Source organism: Ambystoma mexicanum, chromosome 6p, assembly GCF_040938575.1.
Source record: "Ambystoma mexicanum isolate Mex_15411 chromosome 6p, UKY_AmexF1_1, whole genome shotgun sequence".
NCBI classification, from domain to species: domain Eukaryota; kingdom Metazoa; phylum Chordata; class Amphibia; order Caudata; family Ambystomatidae; genus Ambystoma; species Ambystoma mexicanum.
This window is the reverse complement of record NC_090935.1, coordinates 896,602,997-896,630,403: the sequence shown is the minus strand read 5'-3', so window position 1 is coordinate 896,630,403 and position 27,407 is coordinate 896,602,997. Positions and strand designations below refer to the sequence as shown.

The 27,407-nt window shown below is 47.0% G+C and overlaps 1 protein-coding gene across 2 annotated transcripts in view; it reads right to left on the bottom strand.

The window, feature by feature from the left end:
• TRIM36 (tripartite motif containing 36) overlaps positions 1-27,407 on the bottom strand; it is a 1,273,623-nt gene that overhangs the window by 593,526 nt on the left and 652,690 nt on the right. For both annotated transcript variants that reach the window (XM_069625519.1, XM_069625520.1), the window contains exon 5: positions 21,742-21,837. In XM_069625519.1, the coding sequence (XP_069481620.1) occupies positions 21,742-21,837 (96 nt within the window). The remainder of the gene's footprint in view (positions 1-21,741; positions 21,838-27,407) is intronic.

Sequence of the window (27,407 nt, the reverse complement as noted above, 5' to 3'; positions counted from 1 at the left end):
TGACGACGTGATGCTAACCATCAGAGACACCTCGCAATCCTTAAAAGCCGCCCTAGCGGAAATTCACAGATTTGGGAGAGTATCCGGATTCGCCATTAACTTTATGAAATCGACAGCCCTGGGGATAGGGTTGAATCAGAGAGAGAAGGCATCCTTCAGTGCTCAGTGCGCGGTCCCGTTAAATGACACATCCATCCCCTACCTCGGGGTGCGGATCCCCGCTAGTCCAGGAGACGTCTATCGGATAAACTTCCCGCCCCTGATGAAAACTCTGGAAAAAGACCTAGACTCCTGGCACAAGCAGGAAATATCCTTAATAGGTCGTATCACAGCCTGTAAGATGAACCTGTTGCCACGATTCCTGTACGCCTGCTCGGCTCTCCCCATCATAGTCCCTCGCCCCCAAATACAGAGACTGCAAAGGAAGATATTTGGATTCATATGGAGGAGGAAGAAGGCCCGCATTCCCCGGAAGACAATGCTATGTGCTCCGGACCAGGGAGGCCTAGGGGTCCCTGACCTCCAAAAATACCAAATGGCGGCGCAGATAGCGCATACTAGGGCTTGGACTAGAACGTCAGGGCGCCCCAAATGGATGGACATAGAGCAGTCCAGATTACCCCTCCCATTACGCTTTCTTCTACACTTGCCAACCGCACTGCGCCGGACATGGCCAGCTATACTATCCTCAACCAAGCAAACGTTGAAGGCGTGGGATTGGGCCCGCAAATCCAGAGGTATCCCGAGAGCTCTGGGCCCCTCAGCCCCAGTCTTCCACAATCCGGCTTTCTCCCCGGGAGCTCACCCCACTAACTTCAAGAACTGGATCGCCGGAGGACTCTCCTCCCTAAGCCAACTATTTGAGGGAACTCAGCCGCTGACATTCGCCCAATGCAAAAGTACGTTCAACCTAACAGAGTCAGACAGGTTCACATACTGCCAAATCAGACACTGGTGCACACACCCCCAGACGCGAGAGGCTGCCACCCGGACCCTGGATGCCTTGGAATTAACAGTAGCGGACCCCCCCCTCCCGAGGGCGGATCTCGACGCTGCACCGACTATTCCAGGAGAACCTCCTGTCCAAGAGAGCGACATATATGGCGCAGTGGGAAAAGGACCTAGGGCACGCAATCCAGGAAGACTGGATCGATATCTGGGCCCGCACACGCTCATCATCCTTCTGCATCACCAACCGGGAATGTGCATATAAACTGCTCATGAGATGGTATTTCCCACCACTACAACTACACCACTTCAACCAGTCACTGGACCCACAGTGCTGGCGTCGGTGCGGCTCGCCAGGCTCCTACCTACACATGTGGTGGTCATGCCCGGTGGTGAAGAGCTTCTGGTCCCAATGTATAGCGACCATCACAGACATAACCCAATTTCCACTGCCACTGGAACCGGAGCCGCTACTGCTGGGGACCCCGATCCCAGACACCTACCCGAAAACGGGCGCTCCCGCGGCCCTCATCACGCAATTACTCCTAGCCGCTAAAATCACAATAGCCCGGACATGGAAGACCCCGGAGGGCCCCCTACCGGTGCTATGGTGGCTGAAAATCTGGGACATCTTCATCGCTGAGAAAGTGATGGCAGCAAACAGAGGCCGCCTCCATCATTTCACAAACATTTGGTCGCCTGTGATTGACTATGACTTACGCTTCCCGGCCATGACATACAAACCGCGCCTGGTGCAATTGGCCCAGCAGGCGGCGGACAGGGAACGGTCACAGCTGATGGAGGAGCAGGCCCTAGAGGATAGCCAAATCCAGGATTTGGGGGCGTAAACCGGGAGAGGAAGGAGAAAGGCGAACCGAGGTGGGAAGAGACAGGAGCGAATGAGTCAGGAATCGGACCTTATGGGGAGGGAAAAAGACAGTCCACGGTAGACCCCCGAGACCAAGAAGTGGGGTTGGGTGGGGGGGGGATGTAAATAAGCGTATTATAACGCCGAGATAAAGTGTTAAACTGATATGTCAATGCTTTCTCCTGTATGCCGACTGAAAATAAACAAGTTAAAAAAAAAAAGAAAATAAGGCAAGATAGCAGGCAATAATACAAATACTCCACACGGGCCCCTAATCGTGCAGATGTTGCATGTGCTCTATAGCACAATCACCCCTAATTATGAAGCTGCTGTGCATGCTGTGACGAATCCAGGGACTTCAACCCTTTGCCCCAAGGGGAGCAACCCTCTTTGCAACTAAGGAGGTGAACCCGCTACGCATAACACTCCCTAGAAGACAGGGCAAGGAGGATCTCATTGAGGGTGACCTCCCTCCACAGGGAACAAGGTACCCCCAAGCAAAGATGCTTCCACACCTCCCGGTTATACGGACTCCCAAATGTTTGTGGGATATATGGCAGTTGAACTGCGTTTCTGAGCCTAGTCTCAACGCCTCTACCTGAAACCCAAGACCAATGGTGTCTGCTCTCTCGTTGCAGGAAGGAACTGAAAAGGCTCTGGCCCATGCAGAAATAACACCAGCAAGTTGCTGAAGACCAGCTGTCTGCATCGGAGCACAAAGGAGTGAAAGTTTCCGTGGCAACAACCTGGATGCAGGATCACATTGGCGGCGTGGTAGGCGGAGAGCCTAGAGCCGCTTGACCACAGGAGCAACCGCCCACCACTGCTTGCAGGCGTTAAGCAAACCCAACGCTCGAATTCCTGTTCACAGCCGACAGGAAGAACCAAGGAGGAGGAACCAACTGCAAGGAACCCCGAGTCTAAGTGCCGCCGCACCAGAAAAAGCCACCTCCCCAGACACGCACTGCCGCTGCAGTAACACAGAATGCAGCCAGAGAGAGGAAGCATGAGGAGAGCGGAGAAACACAGAGGAAGCCCGCGAAGGGCTGAAAGTGAGAATAGCCACGAGGAGCTGAGAGGAGGATTGCCAACCTTTTTCAATCATTTGCGGGAAGCTTGCACACACGACGGCGATGGCCCACCCCCAATTGTTATTTAAGCAATTGATGAAAGGCTGTTAACGCTCTAACACCCAGCTTCATTGCAATGCTAATGATATGTCCTGGGGAGGTGATGGACACGTTGTTATAAACATGACCATTGCAACCCCAAGAACAAAGCATTAGCATTGTAATAAAGTCTGGTGTCAATGGGTAAGAGCAGCGGCGGCAGCAGCTCGATCTGCAGGCACAAAAAGGAGGCCGCGAAAGAGACGGCTAAATATAAGGAGAGGACATTTTTCCCATCCTGCGGGTCTTCCTTGTTAGGGAGAATTCTCATAAATCTGCTAATTCCCTTCTACCTTAGAGACCCCCAACTTTTTGCTGGACTTTAGACCTTTTAATTTCTATCCTGGAGAGAGTAAGACCTTTTTCCCCACTCTTATGCATTTTTCTGTGATTTAAACTCTGTTTCTTTTTGCTTTGGAGTCTGACAAACTCCACAGGCATCATCTTTTTTACATTGTGACACACACACACAGCACCTTCAGTGCAGTGGCACAGGCAAGTCTTTCAGATTTCCCAAAGGTTTAAATACCGGTTAAACTACTGTTTCTAAGGGCAGTTAAGTGAAATTGACTTTACTTAGATTTGTAACTTTCTAGACCCAGCACACACTATCTTACAATAGGGTGTTACTGGAGGGGTTTCTTAGTATCCCCTTTGCTAGTTTCTCACGTAACATTTTCATATTACTCTTTCTACAATACAATTCATGGCTGGTGGCAGTTGTTTACTTTTTCCTACCATTGTGTGTTTCTACTGCGTGCTACAATTGCAGCTGCAGTAAAGCACCCATGGATGCCCATTTTGTCAAAATGGCCCTGTCTTCTTTTTTCGTCATTTCTTGTCCCTCTTGAGATTTACCAGGTTTGGTCCCTTTTTTCGCTTTGTCTTTAGCGGGATTCACTAGTAAAGCCTGCCTCTGGCTCCATCGAGTCTGGCAGGGCAGGAAGTGAGGGAGGTGCCGAAACTCCCTGTGCTTAATCCCCTGTGCTTAATCCCCTTGGTTACAGGAATGCACCCAAAGGTGATTGGCTGGCTGTCCTTGGAGGACAGCCACCCTGCTGTGTGACTGACAGACTGCAAATGAATGGGAGAAACCTGGCGAGGTCTTTTGCTTGGAAGGGAGAGTTGACCACTGGACGAAGGAATCCGAAGAAGAACTTGGAAGAGACGCTTGCTGCAACTCCTGGACCGTTGGTTTGCCCGGGGAAGCCTTGCTGCAGTGCTGAAGTTCCGAATTCGCCTCGACTAGAGAAGCCCTGCAAAGGACGATTTCTGCCCTTGGGTTGGTGGGACCAATCAACACCAAGACAAACTCATCGGAAATCCTCTCAGAGCTGGCTGTACTTCCATTGTGCTGCAGGAACTGATTGCCCAGGAGAGGAAAAACACAATTGAGTGTGTCGTCTTTAAGATCCTCCGGACTCCCATGAAGCAGGACAGACCAAGCCTGAGCCACCTCAACAGAGTGCTGGACCCCAGATGCAAGGAAAGTCCATAAGGTATCCAAGAACCACTATTTGCGAGAAGCTGAAACCGCAAAGTGCTGCTGATCTGAAGTTTGCCCATTGCTTCAGCCGAACTTCAATTCGTAGTGCAGGAGTCTCCAGACATCCTCCCTCTTGTCCACACGACTGAGGCCCAGGAATAACAATATCTGCCATACTATAACTGGAACAGAAGTCAGTTGGAACCAACTTCTTCAGACCTAAGGTACTGTAAATCTGAGGGGTACTTACCTCTTATTTTGTAGCCTGGCTAGCTCTCAGTTGAGACTTGTCATGGTTGCTTTTGTAGCGTTGCTTGCAGCTTTGCTCCTCACAAGCCTCCCAGCTTGTGGCCCAACAGTGATTTCTTTTTCTACAAAGACTTCTAAAACTTTGTGCAAGACTTTTTACTTACCTTCAAGAAGTGCTTCAGCTCCCCTAGAATTTGCTCAAGTGTCCTGGCTCCCTGAAAGACTCTTCTATCCTCTGACTTTGTGCTTTAACCATCCCTCAACAAAGGTCACACATTCCATAACTTGCGTCGCTGGGAAAGGGTTAATTTACTTTGCATTGAGGGTTCAAAAGGACTTACCTGCTTAAGAATATTTGTTAACCATTGTTTAATTCCCTATACCTTTTCCTTTTGACACCAAACTCAGTATTCTCTAAATGTGCCAGTGATATATCAATATCCACAGTATTCTAGTTATTTAAGTCACCTTCGGGTGTATGAAATATCTGTGGACCATCCCAAATGGGTGTCTACTGATTTATTGAAACAGAGTGTATTTTTGAAGTATATTCTTGTGTTACATATATTGCTCCCTTCTAAGGAAGGCTTATTCAACTGACTGTTGCCTAGTAGGGGCTGAGACTGAAAATAGCCTGCGAGGGACTGACAGAGAAAGTACCTCTCAGGGGAGTGGAAGAAACCGCAGCAACCAGTTGCCAGGAGGGCCAGATAGCTCAGCTTGGGCTGAGAAAGATAAGGACATGACATTGGACCAGAGAAAACTCCAGACTGACTGGGCGTGTCAAATACTACAACAGCCAGAGTTTAAAACCAGTAATGAATGGAAAGAAACTATTAAGACAATTTGCATGGGGGGGGGGGGGTCGAGAGAAAAATTCTCCAGGAGGAAGAAAAGACTCAAAGAACCTTATTTTGAAAATTTCCATCAGGCTGGGGCCGGAAAGACAGTGAGAACCAAAAGACAGACGTGGGTGGGCAGGGGGAGGGGGTTAGAAACCAGCCAAACCAAGTCAGAGCATAGTGGAAACAACGTACTCAGCAGTTAAATTGTTTAGTTTTAGTGCTAGGGCTAGCATAGGATAGAATTGGTTTTGGACAGGGCAGAATTCATGCGAACCATCCTGACTAGCACCTTTCTGTTATTTTCTTTGAAGCTAGAGAACCTTTGTCGTAGAGATGGGGCTAGTTGAGTGAGGGTTTCTTTCTTAAATAAACACCCTTGAAACATGTCTACATGTCGGTCCCCTATGTCTGACTTATCACAATACCCTGTGACCAGAGCCAGTAACGCGACATTGCCCTACCCAGTCCCTTGATAAACCAGCTGCAAATGTTAAAACAAGAGATGTGTAATACAAAGCAGAAGTGTGCAACTCCCTGAAACATTACAAAAGTGGATTCCATATGTCAGACATTTTGCCAATGCCTCTTCTGCTGTGAAAGTTAGGGTTAAAATGGTTTAATGCTCTGTCGAGAGCTCCATTAGTAGCATACCATGGATGTATGTTATAGTAACGTATCCCAAAAGATCGAATTACAAAATCACGGAGCCCACTAGTCCGCATTTTTTAATTCGGTCTTTTGGGATTTTGGCCGTTTGTCCGCCGCACTACCTATAATGTATATAATGTATGGGGGGGCCACGACCGCAACCCCTGCACCCCTATTCGGTATTATGGCTTAGATCTCATCTACTATGCCGAATGCGCACTAAATGTACATTCAGCATTTTAGATACAATCTTTTTGTCCAAACCACCTACCATGCCTAGTGTGCATACATGTTTTTGTTGCCAACTGCGTCAGTCCCCACTGAAATGGTCCACCAGCGCCACGACTATGCTCAGTTATGTTAGGAAGCTTTTATATGGGGACCCAAATCACTGCAGTTGTAGTCTTAGAGCTCCTGGCTCGTCAGGGAAGTAGGCTTATTGTGTATTAAAGTAAAGTATAATCATATAGAAGTAAAAGACAAGGTAAATGAAACAACACAATCCACATTAAACAGTGTGCAATGCAATTATTCTCCATTTAACCATGGACATCATTGCACAAAGAGTTCCTAGAAGTGTGATTTGTAAAATTGGTGTTAAAGAAAATTGGCAAAAAATTCCAAAATTCGTATTCGAAATTGAAATTTGAGTGAGTGCCAGGAGACCATTTGGAAGACGAGATACTTGCAATAGGACAAGAGTAATTCAGAGAATACAATGTTATTGTTTAGCATGTAGGAAATGCCTTGAGATCAACAAAATGTGGTGGTGGACAGAACTTTCAAGATGTGACCTTCACCTTATTTTCATGTTCACACAATCTATTCCATATTTAAAAATGAAACATTGAGGCCCAGATAACGTTAATCTGAAAAACCCTTATATAAGGAATATGATCCTAATCACTTACAAGAAACCCTCCTCTATAGGCTTTGTGAATTGAGACCTACTGCGTTGCAAGTTGCTTTATAGGGGAATTCACTAAGGGTGTTCCTTATCCCCAATCCTTTTTGCACTAGTCTTGGAGCCCCCAACGCCTCAGATCATGGCTAACCCGGAAATAACTGGCAACACATTTGGGGAGGTGGGGACGGGCAGAGTCAATTACTAATCCAAGCTAAGCTGTGACACATTTGTATTCAATCTGATCGGTGTCAGGATTTCAAATAAATTCAACTTAAATCTGTGATTGTGAATATAAATCTCCCCAGTAAAGTGAAAAGGGAGATTACCCATGACCTGCCCATGAAGTCAACTGGGGGCACTTGGCATTCCTGGGAGATGTGAACAAATGCAGGTCTGCAAACCCTGCCCCCCCCCCCTCCCAACACTGGAAACGGGGCAACAAATCCCACTTGTAGGTGTTGAACCCCAAGCGATTCAGCCGATCCCCTTCTGCATTGCCGTCCCCCGGCATGTGGACCGCCGAAATCCAAATCAGTTCCGCCAGGGCCCATTCCTAGATTGAAACCGCCTCCATGCAGAGGAGGGGGTTGGGGGGGGGAACGGGTGCCACCCTGCTTGTTCAGGATAAACATTATAGTAGAATGGTCTGTCCTCACCAGAACCGACTTGTCCCTGGTGAGGGGCAAAAATGCCTTGAGGGCCAGGCCCACTGCCCTGAGTTCGAGCAGTTTGATATGTAGGAGGGATTCCGTCCTGGACCATGCTCTATGCATCACATAGCCCTCCAAAGTAGCCCCCCCAGTCCGTAAGAGAGGAGTCTGTCACCACTAGGGTAGGCTCCGGTTGGGTGAAGGGGGCTCCCACTGAAACATTGCCATCCATCAGCCACCAGCGAAGATCGGCAGAACGAGCAACGGTATAAGGAACCTGCCCAACTGAGACCCCGTCTCCTGATCCCAATTGGCCGCTGGGTGGAGCTGGAGGCGCCTCATCTTGAGGCTGGCATGCTGTACAGCGAGCACACAGGAGACCATCAGGCCAAGAATGTGCTGGAATCACCCTGCCGATGTTTTCGTGTTGGCCAGAAAGTGACCCACCGGCTTGCAGAGGGACATAAGGCTCTCGGGCGTGGGAAACATCAGCTGAACGGTAGTGTTCCAATGCACACCAACGAAGACCAGGTCCTGAGATGAGCACAACTGACTTACACCAGTTGAGGGAAAACCCCAGAAGATGGAGGATATCTGCCAGTCTCTGGCAGGAGTATGCCGCCCCTTCGGGAGACCCAGCCCTCACCAGCCAGTCGTCCAAGTAAGGGTAGAGATGATGGCCCTCCAAGAGGAGAAGGCCCACCACTGCATTCATCAACTTCGTGAAGACACGAGGGTCCGAAGGGCAGCACCTTGTACTGAAAGTGGCATGACTTAATCGTGAACCGCAGAAACTTATAATGCAGTTGATCTATGGGTACATGCAGGTACGAATCCTTGAGGTCCAGGGAACACATCCAGTCCCCTGCACACAGTGACTCTTCTATGTGCGTGGGAGAAATTATCTTGAAGCGTTCCAGCGGTAAAGAGATTTAGAAAGGACAGGTCCAGGACTACCCTCAGGCCAGTGTGGTTGTTCTTGGGTGCCGCAAAAATTCTGGAATAGTAATCAAAACCCTTGTCTTGAAGAGGAACCAGTTCTACAGCCTGCATCTCCAACAGCAAAAGGACCTCCCGTAAAAGACCAGGGACCCGATCTGAAGAGGAGGAGAGGATGGAAGAGGAAGACTGAAGCCTGAGGAGACTAGAGAGAGGATCGACTGGTTGCTGAAGAGATGCTTCCAGGTGTCCTGGGAACAGAGCCAAAAAGGGCCCCCCACATCACCGCTTTTTGGCATCAGAGGTAGGGGCAACGGAGGGGGTGCGGAAAAACCCATGCAGCGTCCTCTGCTGCTTCCTTCTTTAGTCGCTGGGTGACCTGTTAGGCCTCCTTGTACCGCAGTCTCGGAACGACTTAAAGGCGGAGAAAGCACTGGGTTTGAACTCAGTCCTGCTCTGAGATTGAGGGAAGGATTTCCGACCTTATTTTGTAAGTAGGTGAAGGACTTTGGCGGTTTGAGTGGTCTTCTTTGCCAATTCGTCATTTGCGGATGAATGAAAAAGGTCCACACCCTCAAAGGGCAGATCCAGGATCTGCTCCAGCACGTCAGATGAAAACTTAGTGGCGTGCACCCACACCGTCCTTCTCATTTTGACCTTAAGGTACAGCCCTCTGCTGGCTGTGTCGATGTGGGAGACCCAAGACTCCATGAGGTCCTGCGCAATGGCCTGGGCATCTGCAGAATGGCCTTGAAGGAGGCTTGCTTGGCCAAAGGGAGGTCCGGCAGAAATCCACAGAGCTTTCACCACAGCTTCTGGTTAGCCGCATCCAAGAGGGCGTTCGCGTTGGCTTGCCGCAAATGCAGTCCTGAGAAGGAGTAACAGTGCTTTCCCAAGGACTTTGTCCTCCTTGGAGAGGCAACTGGAGGCAGTTCCCATGGAGGAAGACGACTAAGAATATGGTTTAGAATACGAGGCCTCAGTCACCCCATAGGAATGGGGCTGCGAGTGGGAGACAAGAAGGATTCGCTCCCCGTCCATCAGCCTAAAACTGCTGTCCAACTTCTTGTTCATCTGGGATTTGGCCCTGGGCTTCTCCCAGACCTTCCGAGTCACCTTCCGGACAACCTTCAGGAGGTCGATGCCAGACCACATCGCGGTGCCTTTACCCAAGACCTCTGCTAGCACACCAGACTCTGCCGGAGCTTCCTCTGTAAGAGGGACCACCCCCCACAAGACCACCACCAGGCCCTGAAGGCGGTCATGAAAAGCCTTAACAGATGCCACGGGTTCATCATCCTGGGCGTCATTGTCAAAGTCCCCCCACCCCCTTTTTACAGACCGCAGGGAATCCGGGCCCTGAGACACAGGTGCCGACGGAGTCCAGCCCCAGGTCCGGAGCCGCAGACAGGACCAACAGCTGTTGAGGGGGAGGCGTTGGTGGTACAGCAGAAGACAGGGGGACAGAACAACCGGTGGTGGTCTGAATCGGCAGAGGGACCGGCACCAGAACTGAGAGCGCAGGAAGAGTACCCAGAGGAGGGGGCCGTGGCGGCGCCACCTGCAGGATGACCTCCTTTACAATGTCCTTTAGGAGCCCTTTCATTTGAGAATGCATGAAGAGGAAGCGCTCGAAGAAGTGGTCCTCAAAAGCTGTCGGATCCCTAAGGGACCGGCCCTCTGAGGCGCTGGGACTCCGGTCCTGGTCAAAGCCTCGGGAGGATAGCTCAGGGGCAACACACTCATCTTGGAAGCAAGATGACACAGAGCAACACAGGTTTGATACCTCGGTCCGTGCTTAGAAGCCTCTGGGTATTAAGCGTGTTATAAATAACCCATTACAATTACAAAGCCCTGAGGCGCCTGGCGCGTGTAGCCGTACGGCTGTGATGGGTAGATGTAGCACTGAGGGGACAAGAAACCTGTACCGTGGGATCCGCTGCTGCTTCCAGGGGGAACGGGGCTGTGATCATCCTGCAAAACCCATTCAATGGGCGAAAACACTGGAGGGCCCTGTGCCGGATCCAAGATGGCCGCCTGCCTGGCAGGCTCCACCACATGCCGCTCTGGCATTTTCAAGCCTTGCGCGGAGGCCCTGAGACATGAGAGGATACAGCTTGGTCTCCCAATCGTATCACTCTTTGCCCTGGGCTGGGGAAGTCCAGCACCGAAAAGCTAGACAATTGTACTCTCAACAAGAGTACCAAAAGCAACCAAAGACACGTGTTTCGTTCTGGTTGCACCTCATCAGTAGGGTGGAGCTGTGCCTCTCTAATAATAGTGACCAAGGGGTCAACGTCTGGATTGCCCTAGTAAATTAGGGTGAAACCCAAAGTTACTTAAATATGCAAAAAACAAGGGATGTCCTGGTATTGCTATTGGTACTCTTCTTCAGAGGAAAATTGGCTAGCATTTCGGTGCTGGACTGCCCCACGTTAGGACAAAAACTGATATGTTTGGGATATTTCTTCTCTGTGGAAGATGGTGAGATGAAGACTCTGAATAAGTCTCTCGTAACCAGGACTAATGTCTAGCTAAGGGACACCCAGGACCCCTCTTGGTAATTTGCATGAAAAAATTGCATACAACCACAAAAAGTCAAACAGTAAGTATATAATAATTGGACTCACAAACACCACAGCATAACACACCCATTCAAGCAAACACCTGACCATACACTGCAATCCAAAGTGTTTGCTTGCATGGTATCTTATGCTGCAGCGCTTGTTTCCAAACACTACAATCTTGACTGCATGGCCTGGCCAAAACTCTTCATACAGCCTCAACAAAAGAAACACTAAGTATATAATAATTAAACTCACCACCACCACCACAACATAACACAGCCATGCAAACGAACACCTCACCAATAGATACAACCCAAAATGCCTAGAGTCTTCAATACCAACATTCTGAACACAATCCAACAAACAAACTAAGACACTTTACCTCACTATACTATAAACACTATTACACTACTACCAATCGGTAAGCACATTTTTAAAAACATATCCCCTAAGCAGCCCACATACCACAGTCAAAATCCTTGGTAACATGGGTGTGTTATGCTGCGGTGGTTGTAGCCAGGGCCTAGAGTCTTGGGTGCATGGCCGAAGGACTACGGCACTTCGGCCATGCACCCAAGACTCTAGGCCCTGGCCACAACCACCGCAGCATAACACACCCATAGAAACAAACACCTACCAAATGACCACAACACAAAAACATAAGACATCCACCTCAAAACCTACCCACTTCCATTAACATTCTAAAAAATAATTACAACCAACGGCGAAAATCTTCAATACATACCCTCTTCACCCAATACTCTTAACGACCCAAAACCAACATCATAGTAAACTAAAATAGCCAGTAGTGCGCCCAGTGTTCATTATGTCCCCGGACACCGCAAACACATCACGGCCTTCTCCCACCTAAACAAATACAGCATTTGACCCATCTCTTACTCTCCCACCCTCTCCAAGCACTCATCCACACCAACACACTCCCCAAAATTGGATTTATGCTCACTTCCAGCGCATGTCCGCGCATCCAATATGGCGGGCGCACCGAAAAAAATTTGACGCACCACACGCCTCATCCCAGCCAATCAGAGAATACGTTGCGTGTCCGCGGACATGACACAAGCCGATTATCCAATCGGTGTCCTTTCCGTGGAGCGAACCGGGAAGTGTGTCCGCGGAGCGGACATAGATATCACTAATTTTGTTGCCATACGTTTTGGTCATTTAAATAAAAACTACTGGACGGATTTACACCAAATTAACGAAAGCAGTCTTCCGGGACCAAGCCGCCGCTCCGTTCAGCGGTTTGGGATGTAGGCGCGATAGAAATTTTTGATAAAAAAAGCTAAGTTATAAGCCGCCCAAAAAGTGCTCTTCCTATGGGTTTAGCATCTTAACCATAACTACATGGCCGCTACCACAGGCCATGTAGATCTCTATATCAGACAGTGACAGGTATTTTAACACAATCATGGCTGCCGAAATAGCTGGGATCCCAGAGATTATATCATAATTTTGTTAAGGTGACTCTGAAGGCCTGAACTATCTAGGAAAAGTTAAGGGTTGGGGGAGATCTTTCCCTCACTTTATACACTTATTATAGGCAATGGGGCCTGATTTGCATATGGTCTTTCCCCTTCTGTAATGGCTTGGCAGGCGAAGAACGATGGTCTGGAGGGTTGCCCCGAGCAATGCCAGTGGTTAAGATTCAGTCTAAACCTTCCAGCCATCACCCCTTTGTTTTTGCTTTGTCACCCCGAGTGGGACGGGTATGCCCAGACGTGGGTCCCGTGCCTGCTGGGCCTAGAGACCCAAGCTACTCCTCACTGATGAGCCCCAACAAGGGCGAAACATGTTTGGGGATGCTTGTGGTCTCGTGCAGAAGGGATGTGACCTAGCAGTTCGGGCTGGACTGCCCCTTTTGGGGTGGGGCCATGCCTGATTTGCATATGGTCTTTCCCCTTCTGTAATGGCTTGGCAGGCGAAGAACGATGGTCTGGAGGGTTGCCCCGAGCAATGCCAGTGGTTAAGATTCAGTCTAAACCTTCCAGCCATCACCCCTTTGTTTTTGCTTTGCCACCCCGAGTGGGACGGGTATGCCCAGACGTGGGTCCCGTGCCTGCTGGGCCTAGAGACCCAAGCTACTCCTCACTGATGAGCCCCAACAAGGGCGAAACATGTTTGGGGATGCTTGTGGTCTCGTGCAGAAGGGATGTGACCTAGCAGTTCGGGCTGGACTGCCCCTTTTGGGGTGGGGCCATGCCTGATTTGCATATGGTCTTTCCCCTTCTGTAATGGCTTGGCAGGCGAAGAACGATGGTCTGGAGGGTTGCCCCGAGCAATGCCAGTGGTTAAGATTCAGTCTAAACCTTCCAGCCATCACCCCTTTGTTTTTGCTTTGTCACCCCGAGTGGGACGGGTATGCCCAGACGTGGGTCCCGTGCCTGCTGGGCCTAGAGACCCAAGCTACTCCTCACTGATGAGCCCCAACAAGGGCGAAACATGTTTGGGGATGCTTGTGGTCTCGTGCAGAAGGGATGTGACCTAGCAGTTCGGGCTGGACTGCCCCTTTTGGGGTGGGGCCATGCCTGATTTGCATATGGTCTTTCCCCTTCTGTAATGGCTTGGCAGGCGAAGAACGATGGTCTGGAGGGTTGCCCCGAGCAATGCCAGTGGTTAAGATTCAGTCTAAACCTTCCAGCCATCACCCCTTTGTTTTTGCTTTGTCACCCCGAGTGGGACGGGTATGCCCAGACGTGGGTCCCGTGCCTGCTGGGCCTAGAGACCCAAGCTACTCCTCACTGATGAGCCCCAACAAGGGCGAAACATGTTTGGGGATGCTTGTGGTCTCGTGCAGAAGGGATGTGACCTAGCAGTTCGGGCTGGACTGCCCCTTTTGGGGTGGGGCCATGCCTGATTTGCATATGGTCTTTCCCCTTCTGTAATGGCTTGGCAGGCGAAGAACGATGGTCTGGAGGGTTGCCCCGAGCAATGCCAGTGGTTAAGATTCAGTCTAAACCTTCCAGCCATCACCCCTTTGTTTTTGCTGGGACAGTAAAGACATCAAGCTCGAAATTTTGCAGGAAAACAGTAATCAGGGAGAATTATGGACCATAAAGTAGTATTCCCTTATATACTTAGCAATATGTACCAAAGCCCTACCCTACTTTTTTTTCAGAAAGAACAAACCAGAGCGGATGCAGAGTGGCGGCGAGTGGCAGTCTTGCAATCATGGCTGTCACAGCTGCAAGGGCTGCCTCCCCCTGAACGCCCCCTCAAGAGGACGAAAGCCGTCGGCTACAAAGAGCGCGGCTGCGTGCCGACCGGGAAAAATTACAGATCACCGATTTGTGCCCTGTTCTAGAGAGTTTATCTACCCACTCAAAGAGTGGGACACACATATGCTGAAATTGGGGAGAAAAGAACCAGATATCCATCGGAAGACGGACCCGTGCACAGACTCTTGGTCGAGTAATCGGAATATGGCTGTAAACACAAAATCAGACTCCTTCACCCAGGAACTGGAGCAACAGCCCAACATTCAGAAGACCTCTAAGCAGCCTCATTGCTAAAACACTGTGGACTCTCCTATACCAGCCCGCTCACCTGCTGTCTCCGGAGGGGGGGGGGGGGACCCGAGTCGGCGGTGCTGGACAGGAGAAATTCGCCGGTTGGAGCGAGCCATCGAGAAGGTCCAGAGCGTTGTTGCGGCTAGCAAGGAGGCTCAAAATCAAGACGTCGTGGCAGTTCGTCACCTGCAGTCCTCTTCCTTGGGGACGCCCGACGACTGCATACAGGAGATAGCCTTAGCTGCCCAAACGTCCCCACTGAGAACGAGCGAACAATAGTTTCCGTAGCCACGCCCCACCATCAACTTGAAGCTGACAAAGCATCAGTGCTCGTTGGAGCACCGAATTCCATAAAAATCAGAGCGATGGTGCATTCAGGCCCTAGGGTGGCGTCCCCTCTTCGACATTTGGGAGAGCCGGCGGGTCCCAATGGAGACGCCTGCGGACTCAAATGCAGCATAGACGCTGAGGATCAGACGATGTCAATATCCACACCGGGAAGTAACAAAGTGAACAAACTTTTAAACCCAAAAAAACGCCTACGAAATCAGACAAACACTGAACCTTTGTGGCCAAAGAAAGCAAGCTCATCTAAAGCTTTCAACAAAAACCGTGCCATACGAAGCGGTCTGATTAAAAAAAAAAAAAATTGAAACAAACAAAAAGAAGACTCTGAAGGTAAGGCTCTGACCAAGAGGAAAGCCACTGGTAATACACGTCGCTAACTCTCTTGACGGATTTTTTCCATATGCATTCGAACTCATCACCAGGAAATAAGACTGAACTTACAGACGCTGAGATATTGGCAGCTGTCACAGAATGCAAGCCTCTCTCTAAGCAAAGGAGGCTTGACGCTTTGATTGGAAACAAAGTAAAAACAATTTCAACTATTTCCAAATCGACGACTCCCACCACTCAAACTAAACGGCTTTCTGGGACGGCGGAGACACCAGAGTCTGAGTCATTTACCAACTGAATCGGCGCTTACAGCTGGGACCCCGCAAGCAACTATGATTCCTTTGGAAAATCCTTTCGTTACAACTATACAACCTGCGAGCATTCCTATAAAAGACTTTCAAATCAACCACGATTCTCAAGGCATAACTCTTCCAAACCTACAAATAATATCGGAGTGCTCGCCCCCCCCGTAGCGGGTCTCCAAGCTCTTGCTTAACTCCACCATCAAAGGTCAATTTAACCAAGAAGCAAGACCTTACAGCGGAATTACATAAAGCAACTGAACACTTCGAAACTAGCGATAAAGGACCATATGAACCACGCTTCAGAAACAGTGATATCAGTTCTGAAGACTTGATGCATTTGGTATTAAAATCACCTCTATTCTTCGAAAAAGAACAATTAGGCAACCTGCGTGAAACAAACATCAATATCCCACGTATTGGTTCCCTTCGAAGAAATTCTTTGGATTCTCATCCCAGCCAGAGACCGTGTAGACCATCTTCTCTGTCTTCTTTGTTCACACCGCTCGAAAATAAAAATAATGTACCGGCCTGCCAACAATCAAAGACAACCCGTCAAAAAACACACATTTTTTCAACAATGTCAGCTGTTACAATTGCCCTAGCGCCATTTACCAAGCTCTACGAATCCATAAACGATACACTAAAAGACCATACCACGATCCAGGCTATGATGCATACCAAGCTCATTTACCTTGAAGGATACGTAACTGCGTAAGAGGAAAGATCTAAAACTTCCAAATCTAAGCCACCTTCTATCGAGACCATTGGTGGTGGAGACAGTCTTGCCTCGTCCTGAAGAAGGCCGGCTTTCAGCCCCACAAAATTTAGATACGATTCATCTACCTTCTAAAACTATAGACTTAACAACTTTTAACCACCCATTTCCAGGGCCATCCACAAGAGAAAAAGAAGCAAACTTGATAAACATCAATGGAGCTAACCACCAGCAATCATATAGACGCAAATGATGTACTGCTCACCGTCGACGAACGGGCGTAGGAATGGGCTGATAAATCCCCCCCCCCCCCTATGGGGTGTACGGATTCGGCCTATTTGATCTTTGACAAAACTAGGCAAACGAAAAGCCATCCATTAGGCTAGAAAAGGCCTGCCAGAAACCATTTCCTGTAAATAAACCCGTAAATTTGAATTCAGTACAAGCCGCCTCAACAAGCGATAATAAAGAGATCAAATGTATGACGCCAAACGTCGCCAGCAGACATCAAAGGCCACCCGCGTCTCCAAAAACAGCAGATGATTTCTTAGCAAATTAAGGTCTCATGAACAACAACCAACACTTACAGGAAGTTTCCCCTTCGTCGGCCTCAAATTCTCCATCGTTATGATTACAGAAGAAAGAAATCCTAACTACCCGCCCAATTGAAGAAGATGACGAATCCTTGTCACCTTTTATCACGTTGGAGGAACGTCAAAATAAATTGGCTCGGGAAATAACTTGGCATTCACCGGATATGTCGCGCACCTTTAAAGACTCAATGAAGCAAACACAATCAAGGTCTGCCAAGAAAACGGTGCCCTTAAATTTAGACATAAGGATCAAAGACCACATTAGACAAAAGAAAAGCCCTGAGCCTGTAGTCACCTTTCTAAATTCATCACAGAGAACAGAAGTTGCCCGGGACTCCCGTCAAGTTTCTCACCGCAAGACGGCGCCCACTAGAACACACTACAGAAGAGAACAGAAATCTACCAAAAACCATCTAGGGGGAAACCCAAACTGAAATGGATCTTCAAATTGGAACAGATTTCTGGTAATCATGACGAAGTAATTCTCAACAGAAGATCGTGTTCCACTACATTCCGAAACTTTGCCTGAAAAAAAAGCGATGACTTAAAAATAGTGGACCCAAGTCATAGACATAGCAAAGCTATAAGCTACGTGCAACATTTCATCATTGACAGTGAAAAACCTGCTAAGAGTCGAGGCAAAGAAGCTTCTACGACTAGGTTATGATCTAACTGAACCTAGGGTGAACTGAATGTACCTGCAAAGGGTTCCTCATGGATATATGCAAACTAAAGGTGACAACAAACTTGGCATTTCCATTGATCAAACAGTTCAAAACAAAAAGTGGAGTAAGCTAGCTTCTATACCGGACAACAAAGAAAAACGCATTAAGAGAGGTATGGAGCACAGTCATGTAAAGCCACCAGTATTTGTGTGGGAAGTAGATCAAATTCCCGCCTCCCAACAGACAAACCTAGCTGCCCATCAACACATTTTCCCTACTCACAAATCAAGAGGCAATTCATCAACCACCAACCAATACGCTTACCGCTCCTAAAGCAATGAAAAGAACTATCACGCAAGAAGTCTCTGCAAGAAAGGATCCCTCAGCGTCACGTGTCTATCTGTCAGCTATGCAAGGCCTATGGTCATGGCTACCCAAAGCTATAACATTTCAGCAACAAAATAGCAACTCCAGCACAACAAGCACAGCTTCCAAGGAGAGTCCTCGATGGATACTCGAGGACACGACCTGAGGCTGTGCTCCTGGAACACCAGCAGATATGCCCTTTTGACAACTCCAGGAGACGTCAAATTAGGATTCTACAACATTTTATGTTTTCAGAAACGTGGCTCACCAAGAAACCCATTTTGTATGAGATCGTCTTAGCTCCAGCAAAAAAAGGGCCACTGGGTCATCCATCTGGCCTTTTTACGGCCTGCCGTAATGGACAAGGCCTAACCGTGAAAGAAATCTTTCTATCAAACAACTCGCTGCTGGCAGTTTTGATAAACTGGCACAACAATGAAAATTCTGAGTCCACTCAAAAGTCAATTCCAGTAGCAGTTCTCAACACCTACTGGAACCCTGCATCAACAGACCCCGTACAGTACCTAGCGATGATTAAGAGTGCGATCGATGAGATACTGGCTGTCCATCAGGTTTTCCACATTCTTATATGTGGCGACCTGAACGCTCCCTGCAATCAACGCAGAAAGAAACTTAAACCTTCAGCAGCGGAACACAGAGGCACCCAGTGGCTCAAATTGATGAACTCAAGAAATCTGCTCAGTCTGGATAAGGTGTTTGAACAACAAGACCACCTCCCGACGTGGACACGTGGTGAACTTCAATCATATCTTCGTTTCCAGACCACGTCAACTGATCACGTAGTTTGAAGTTGTTGAAACTAGGTCCAGTGACCATAATCTCCTGTCAACAACCTGGAAGAACTCCTGCCTAAATACTGAAAGAACGAACTGTCGGCTGGAACCAAACATACAAGGAAACAGACTTAGACTAACGGAAAGCTGCATTAGATTGCTGACCTGCAAATACAACTCTAAAGGAGAAGGCCAGCAAACACAGATCTACTATGGGCCCTTGCTTATGGCCTGCAAGAAAACAGGCCGTAAAGCAAGCTCATTCCACCCAGAAAAAGCAAATCTATGACAGCCTTCTTGCCTCCAGGCGAAGCGAGTTTTGCAAGGCAACCAATCTTGAACCTCAGCAGGCGAGAGCAGTAATTCGTGCAGCTACTAGAAATTACCAATCGTGGGTCAGATCCTATTGTTTGAAGTTATACCAGCAAGACGCCGAATCAATGCTAAAAGCAATCTGTGGAAAAAATGCCAGGGAATTTTGGTCATTCATGAGAGCAACAAACCCCCTCAACGATGATTAAATTTTGAACAGCATAGGTGAAACTACTTGGTCCAAACACTAAGACCCTTTTCAAACTACCCTCCGGTCCGACCACATAAAGACCAGAAATGGTGTCCCCAGACTGGCTTAAATTTAACGATCAAGTCGAAATTGCGATCTAATAAAAAAACTGAAGAACTCAAGGGCCCTGGGCCAGACAGCATCACAAACTTAGATCTTAACAATCATCCAGAAGAATGGGCTAAATTCATCATTATTGTCCTTACCCGATGCGCAGAGATCAAATCCATCCCGGAATCATGGAAAACCACCCTTCTGGTACTCGTCTTCAAGAAAGGAAACAGCAGCGACCCTTCTAACTACCGCCCGATCGCGCTGTTAGAACCCATAGGGAAAGATTTTGGCTCTTTGCTGCTGAAGACGTTTCAAAAATGGTCAACAAATGCCCCGTGTAACAACCATCTCCAATCAGGTTTCAAAAAAGATACCGGAAATACAGCAAATATCCTTGCGCTAAGTACCCTAAAAAGCAAGGTGATGGAAGGTGGACCGAGATCGTTTGTTGCATTCATCGACCTAACAAGCTTTCGACCTGGTCGACAGGGCCCGGCTTTGGAACAAGCTGCACAAATGGGACTGCCCAAAAGAAATACTCGAGCCTATAATAGCACTTCACACAAATACTACAATGAGAATCCGTCTCAGCCAGCAAGGAACTCTATCGGCTGACATTCCAACACTCCGAGGAGTAAAACAAGGCTGCCCTTTGGCACCTGCACTTTTTCTGGCTTACCTAGGGGATTTCAAGTTCACAGAAGAATCGGTTAGATCCTTTCACCCAAACCTGCACAAATGAAAACCAGTAGATTGCTGTACGCTGACGATTTAATTCTCTTCGATCAGACCCCTATTGGGCTACAGCACTAGCTTGACAACCTACTGCAATACATAACAGAAAACAACGTGAAGACAAAACAAAAGTCATGGTACTAGAAAAATCAGCTAAGAAGTCTGAAAAACTAAAATGGGTCCTTCGTAACTCCAAAATAGACAGAGTCAAAGACATCAAGTACCTTGGAGTAACATTGGACAGTTCAAAACAAGAAACAGCAATGCAATGCACTCTCCAAGATAAAATCAAGGAACTCGCAACTCAGGGTAAAGATATCAACAGAAAATACGGCTGCTTCTTCACCATCCCAGCACTAAATTACAAAATGAAAGTAGTTCCAGCGATCATTTATGGTGCCGAGGCAATGCCGTCTATACCCAGAGCCCTATGGCACAGGCTGGAAGCCTATTATTTCTGGAGGACCGTCCTAGGACTCCCTAAATCCACTTGTGTGGCATTGATACAACGAGAACTCAGTCTTCTTTCCCTCCAAGGTTCCCTAAACTGTAACTCACTGATGCTATTCAGGAAATGCCTGATGCCAAACAGCACTTTGATATACCGCTTGATTTACAGAGAAATGCAGGGTCCAAACTCCAAAATGCTTAAAATCTGGAGAGACAACACATACTGTTAAACTCAGTCCACAGTGGAGAGGATGAATTGATCAACAACCCCATTAAAAAGTTTTTAAAAAGCTTAAGGAGCTGAATTGGATCGAGACTTCAGCAGCGGCTGCGACTAACAAACTCACGTCTCATTTGCCATGTAACACGAAGAAACTCAATGAACTACAAGGATTCATCAGGAAATTCCCTAGCAGATCAGCGCGAAACTACCTCTTAAGAGCCTGGCTTAACTTTTCAGACACCAATCAAATTCGGGCCAGTCGAGGTCTCTCCCAAACAAGCAACTGTTGCCTATGCCACACTGAAAACGAGAAAGAGACAATCCGCCATCTGCTTCTGTCGTGTCCCGGCACAGCGTGGGTAAGATAATATTTGAAACTTTTTCACACACCCTCTACTACTGGAAGAAACATGGTGGTTTAGGATGATCGGAGAAGAAAAGGCCACTTGGCAAATAGCAACATTCAAAATTTTGCAACACACACTAGAAACTTTGACTAACCTCTGCAAACAAATCTCCTAGATCTGGCGATGAATGAGGCAAATCAGATACATTTATTTGCGAATCTGAAAGACTTTACGCAATTTGTACCGAAGACCTCAGATTAGACTTCATTCGATTCCCTTTGTAAAAATCATATTTTTGATTAAAGCAAATAATTGAAAAAGAGAACAAACCACCATTACATCGGTCTTACCAGTAACAGCCCTGGTATTGATCTCTTACATGACCGAGATATGTATTGTGGCCATTATGAAGCAGATTATATACACCAAGTAAAACTAAATAGCTTCTTACCTCAGTCCGTTTCATCAAGTGCTCCAGCTCAGAAATTTGTTTTTTCACTTCGCTTTCTTTGCTAATTAGATAAATTATACCTTTTGATAGCTTTTCCTGTTTATAAACCAAAATAACAATGTCAGTTTAGGAAGCAATTAGTACAAATGCATATAAATGTGATAGATGGCCAACTATAAGTCGCAAACAAGTCAAACAGCTCACAACATTTAAAAAAGAAAAAAGCTTGAGGAATAATCCTGTATATAACCAGAATGAGCATTCAATATTAGTTTTAAAAACATTCAGGCATTGAAAAGAGTAACCTTTTTAGCCAACATAGATACAATGAGATCCAAATACATCATCTGAAACGTCAAATTCTAGCTCAATTAAGAAAACTTTAGGTTTACATTACCTCTTTTATATATAAAAACAGACTGTCATGTGAAAGAAAAGTGAGGGTGCAACTAGACAGGGAAGGGTAGAGACACAGAACAGCATACAGCTAAAATCAAACATAGAAGTCATTTAAGGCAAAGCAACTATCTCACAGAAATGAAAATGAAACTCGCCAATAATTGTAGTACTTGTAAAGCAACGCTTAGTGAATAAAAGAAATAGAATATGAAGTTCAATAATTTCATTGCTACAACCTAGAACACAAGGTTACATTTTTGTGGCTTAACAGAAACCCATGAAAACAATTGTAAGCAAGTAAAATGCACATTACGCACTACAGTAACTCTTGTACTGGTTGTATCACTTGCTCCAAAAGTGATAGGATACCATGAAGCTCAAGGACCCAGACTGAAGAGTTCAAACAGGCCTTTTCGGCTCCACTTTCGGGTTTGGAAAAAATATCAGAAGGTAAATCTTTTGGTTGATGTGGAACATAGACACCATCTTCGGAAGAAAAAATTGGATGACTACGAAGTACCACTTTGGCTCGATAGAAGACTGCTGGAGCTCGCTTGTCCTCCCGGCAGATTTTATTGCAACTAGGAAGGTGACCTCCCAGGAGACCCAATTTAGGTCTGTTGATGCCAGAGGCCATCAAAGTGCAGTTTGACCACTTGGTTTGAAATCGACAAAACACTGCTCCTCAGAATTGAGGTACACATCTAGCACTGAAAGTTACGTTCTGCAGGCCTCTACCTTATTTCCCAGAGGCAAAAAGCCTCGAGATAAAGGCTAAAAGATCATCTAGTGAAGCGACTAAAGGGTTGCTTGTTCTTTCTAGGCTACTGTGGAAAAATCTGAGCCACTCTTTTAGTTTAGGTCTTGTGGAGTCTTTCCTTGCTGCTGGCAAGATCTGCATGTTATCTTCCGAATGCCCCAGATAGCCCAAGGACCTGGCCTTGGGCTATCTGGGGCATTCCCAGAACAGAATAGATGGTCTGAAAAAAACAATACAACATGATGAGGGAAACAGATCAAATATGGACTTAGAAAGGGTGAAAAAAGCCTACCGGTACTGCACATGATCCCATCTGTGTGGAGAAAATGGCTGGAGAGAGGGACCTGTAACCACACGTGGCGGCATCCGCGTAAAAATAAGATGGACAAACATTTGTTGTTGTGCTGCAAAAAAACACTCTGATCCCGTCGGACTGAATGTCCCAGAAGCGTGGAGGAAACAGGACAGCGTATAGTAGAACCTAGTTCCACTATAAAGGCGGTCTTGTTGTCAGCTTGTCATAGGAAAGACGTTCAAAAGGTAGGATTGCTTTTAGCTTCAGCTGATTTATGTACAAGGATGATTTCCCTTGCATCGAAAGGCCACTGGCTAAATAACAATCAAGAAGCCTGGTTGTTAATTCAAAAGGGGAACAGAATACATCAAATTCGGTTGATTGGGTGACCATTTGAGGAAATCTTTCATACAGCAGGTTATGAGATCTATTTCCTTCTTGCCGAAAGCAATACCTCCATGACGTCGTCTGGAAGGTCCCAATCCTTGTATCTCAGCCTTTGAGATAACAAGCATGAAGGTTGAGAGTCCTGACCCCTGGATGCAGAACCTGGCCCTCCAATTGTGAGAGAAGGTCCTCTCTCTGAGGAAGACGTAATGGAGGGCAAATGGACATGTCTAGAAGGTCCGGATACCACCTTCTCCTGTTCCAATCCGGGGCAATTAGGATCATGTGGTTTCCGAACCGTTTCAATCTCCTGATGACTTGAGGAATGATGGGAATCGGAGGGAACGCGTATAGCAGTGGGAAGTTCCACTCCACCAGGAACGCGCCCCTTAGGGCTCCCTCTCAGGGGAAATTCCTTTGAGCAATACTTTTCGCACTTCCGGTTGATTCCGGCCACAAACAAGTCTACTTGAGGGGTTCCCCAAAGGGTGAAGATCTCCTGAAGGACTTCCTGGGCAAGTCCCCACTGGTGGGACACCGTACTCTGCCTGCTCAGAGCTTCCGCTGTCATATTCTCCTCCCGGCTAGATGAACTGTCGCTAAGGAGATTCCTTCTTGAATTGCCCAATACCAGAGCCACACTACCTCTCTGCATGAACGAGTATATTGAACTCCATGTAGCTGCCTTGCAAATAGCCTCAAATTGCACATTTGCAATAAATGTCAGAGGAGCACCAGTACCTCGAGTTGAGTGTGCTCTGGGAATGAATGGTAAAGTTTTCTTGGACAGAGTAGCAAAGTTGGATGCAATTTACAATCCATCTTGAAATAGTCTATTTAGAGACACGATCCGTCTTCCTTATTTGTTTTGTTTTATCTAGATAGTAAATCAGCGCTCTCCTGACATCTAGTGTATGGAGGGTCCTCTTTGCAGAATTTTGTGGGTTCTGAAAGAACGCTGGAAGTTCTATTGACTGATTGACTTGAAACCCGGAAATACATTTTGCTGAGAAACATGGATGTGTTCTTAACACTATCTTGACCTTATGAATGGTTACAAATGGATCTTTAACTGACAAAGCTTGCAGTTGACTGACTTTTTAGTGATGGGCATCATAAAAGGAGTCTTAGAGGAGAGATACATAAGACTAGCTTTATGTATAGGTTCAAAAGGGGCCCCATACATTTTGTAAGAACAACACTTAAGTCTTACCCTGGGGGCGGAGTTGAAATCGGGGGCGAACGTCTTTTGGCCCATTCCAAGGAAGCTTTAAATCACCAGAATCTACCACCAAGATAATGTGTTGTGTGAGGTGGTGTATGCTGAGAGCACAGCTAGCTGGACTTTAATAGAGTTAAACACTAATCCAGAGTACAAAAAGTATAGCAGGTAGTGTATTACATTAAAAGGTGTGCAGTGAATGGGGTTAACATGACTTCTTGTGCATTACAACACAACACGTTTCCACTTGTTCAAATAACAATGCCTTGTGTTTGGTTTACGTGCCTCTTTCAAGATGTCCATGCACCTCTGAGGTAGGTCTAAGTGCCCAAACTTGATGACCTCAGGAGCCAAGCAGCCAAGTTCAATGTTTGAGGATGTGGATGGAGTGTTGTTCCCTGATGTTGGGACAACATATTGTAAGGGCTGGCAGTTTGACTGGTGGGCAAACTGGCAATTTGAGCAGATGTGAGAACCATGTTTGACGTGCCCACATCGGGGCATCTTGTGAATTATTTTGTTCAGTAGTGGTGTTGTGGGGGGGGGGTGAAAGAGGGGGAAATCGGATGCAAATCTCGCTGACCAATTGGTGCACTGTGACTTTGTCTGGGAAAACCTGGATGCGTAATTGTGGCATTTTACTTTCACTTGTGTTGTGAAGAGATCTATGTTTGGATACCCCCAGTCTTTGAAGACGTGTTATAGAAGGTTTCAGTAACTCCCATTCGTGTTCTGTGGGAAGCTGCATGTTTCTGCTTAACACGTCTGCTAGACAATTGTGTTCCCCTGGAACACAATGTGATAGGAGGAAGATGTCCCTGTTGAGAGACCAATTCCAAATCCTCTGAGCTAGTTTGGACAGACTTGGTGACAGTGTTCAACCTTGCTTGTTTATGTAAAACATGACTGGTGTGTTGTCTGTGAGCAGTAAAACTGTTTTACGTGATAGTTGGTGTTGAAAGGCCTGTAGGGCTTTGAAGACCGCCAGTAATTCTAGAACGTTAATATGCTTTTTTGACATTGTGCCACTAGCGTGCACTTTTTGATAGTGATAATGTGCACCACACTTCACTGCAGGGCTTGCCTTACAGGTTCACCCTTTTCCACCACGGCAGTGCCTTTTCTATAGGGCAAAACAACCAATAGATCGCCCAGTGACCATCTGCTTGAGAGCATTGCTTCACCAGCCACTCTTGTATTGACGCATGCGCAACTTTGCATGTGGCACTAGAAAGATGCAGGAAGCTATCATTCCGAGAAGGCGCATAACCATTCGGACAGTTATCGAACGACCAGCTGTGTAACTAGGAATTTGCAACAGCATGTTTTGTACTCTTTCAAGGGGGTGGGAGACGAGGGCGCTTCTTGTATGAATTACTACACCCAAAAATTGTGTTTGGTCTGACTGGCAACGCAACTTGATTTTTGCTAGTTGATTGAAAAACCCAGTTGACACAGTAGGTTGATCGTTTTCTGGGTATGTTGCCGACAAATTTGTGGTGTGTCCCCTGTTATTAGCCAGTCGTCCAGTTAGGGGTACACTGGAATGGATTGCCTGGATAAGTGGGTTGCCACAACTGCTAGCACCTTTGTGAACACTCGAGGGGCTGAGGTTATACCGGATGGAGGCACCTTGAACTGATAGTGAGTGGACCCTACACTGAACCTTAGGTACTTTTGGTGAGCTGGCAACATTGAAATATGAAAGTATGCATCTTTCATGTCCAATGTTGCCATGTAATCCTATTTTTCCAAAAGGGGGATGACCTCCTGTAAGGTTGTCATCCAGAACTGTTGTGGCTTTACATGTATCAGTAGGTCTTGGGTCCAGACTAGTTCTAATGCTCCCCTTTTAAGTAGTGACTGGATCTCTGCATCGAAAGATAACTGATGTTTATTGGACATTGTTCTTAATCTTAGTGGATAATCGTGCGGTTTCTCTAAAAGCTTGATGCAATATCCTTCTGTTACAGTGGACAGCACCCACTTATCTGTAGTGATGTCCTCCTATGCGTGGATGTATTGTGAAATGCTACCCCTAATGGGGAGATTGTTTGGCGGGAGTGGCAGAGCCTGTAGCGGCTTGGCCTCTGCCTCGATTAATTCATTCACGGAAAGTCCATTGACGAGAGGATTGAAAAGTTGAGGGTTGTGATTGTCATGTATAACAGGAGAGACGCATCTGCTGTGAATGGCGACTATGAAGCCCTGGAAAGTCCCTGTGTACGAAAAGTACACTGGGTATTAAAAGGTGCCTCTTTACATGAAGGGTTTATTAGAAATTTGCCCCAAGGTCTTTAATGTTTCATGTTGCTTTTTAGCCGTCTCCAGTGCATCGTCCACATGAATATAAATGTCTTGATCAATATGAATTATTGTTGAAGGTGTTACCTATTCTAACCTAGGTGCTTTAGATGGTGGTTCACCCTCCCCCAGGGAAATATATTTCTGTTGTATAGGGCGTTTCTCTAAAAGAGAAGAATTTGTCCATTGTGGACTCGAAATGCTCTTTTGTCCATGTACCTGTGGTGACATGTAATTTCCCATGTCTGCCAATTTTAAAGAGCCAGTTGGTGTGAGCCGATGCAAACACTTTCATATTC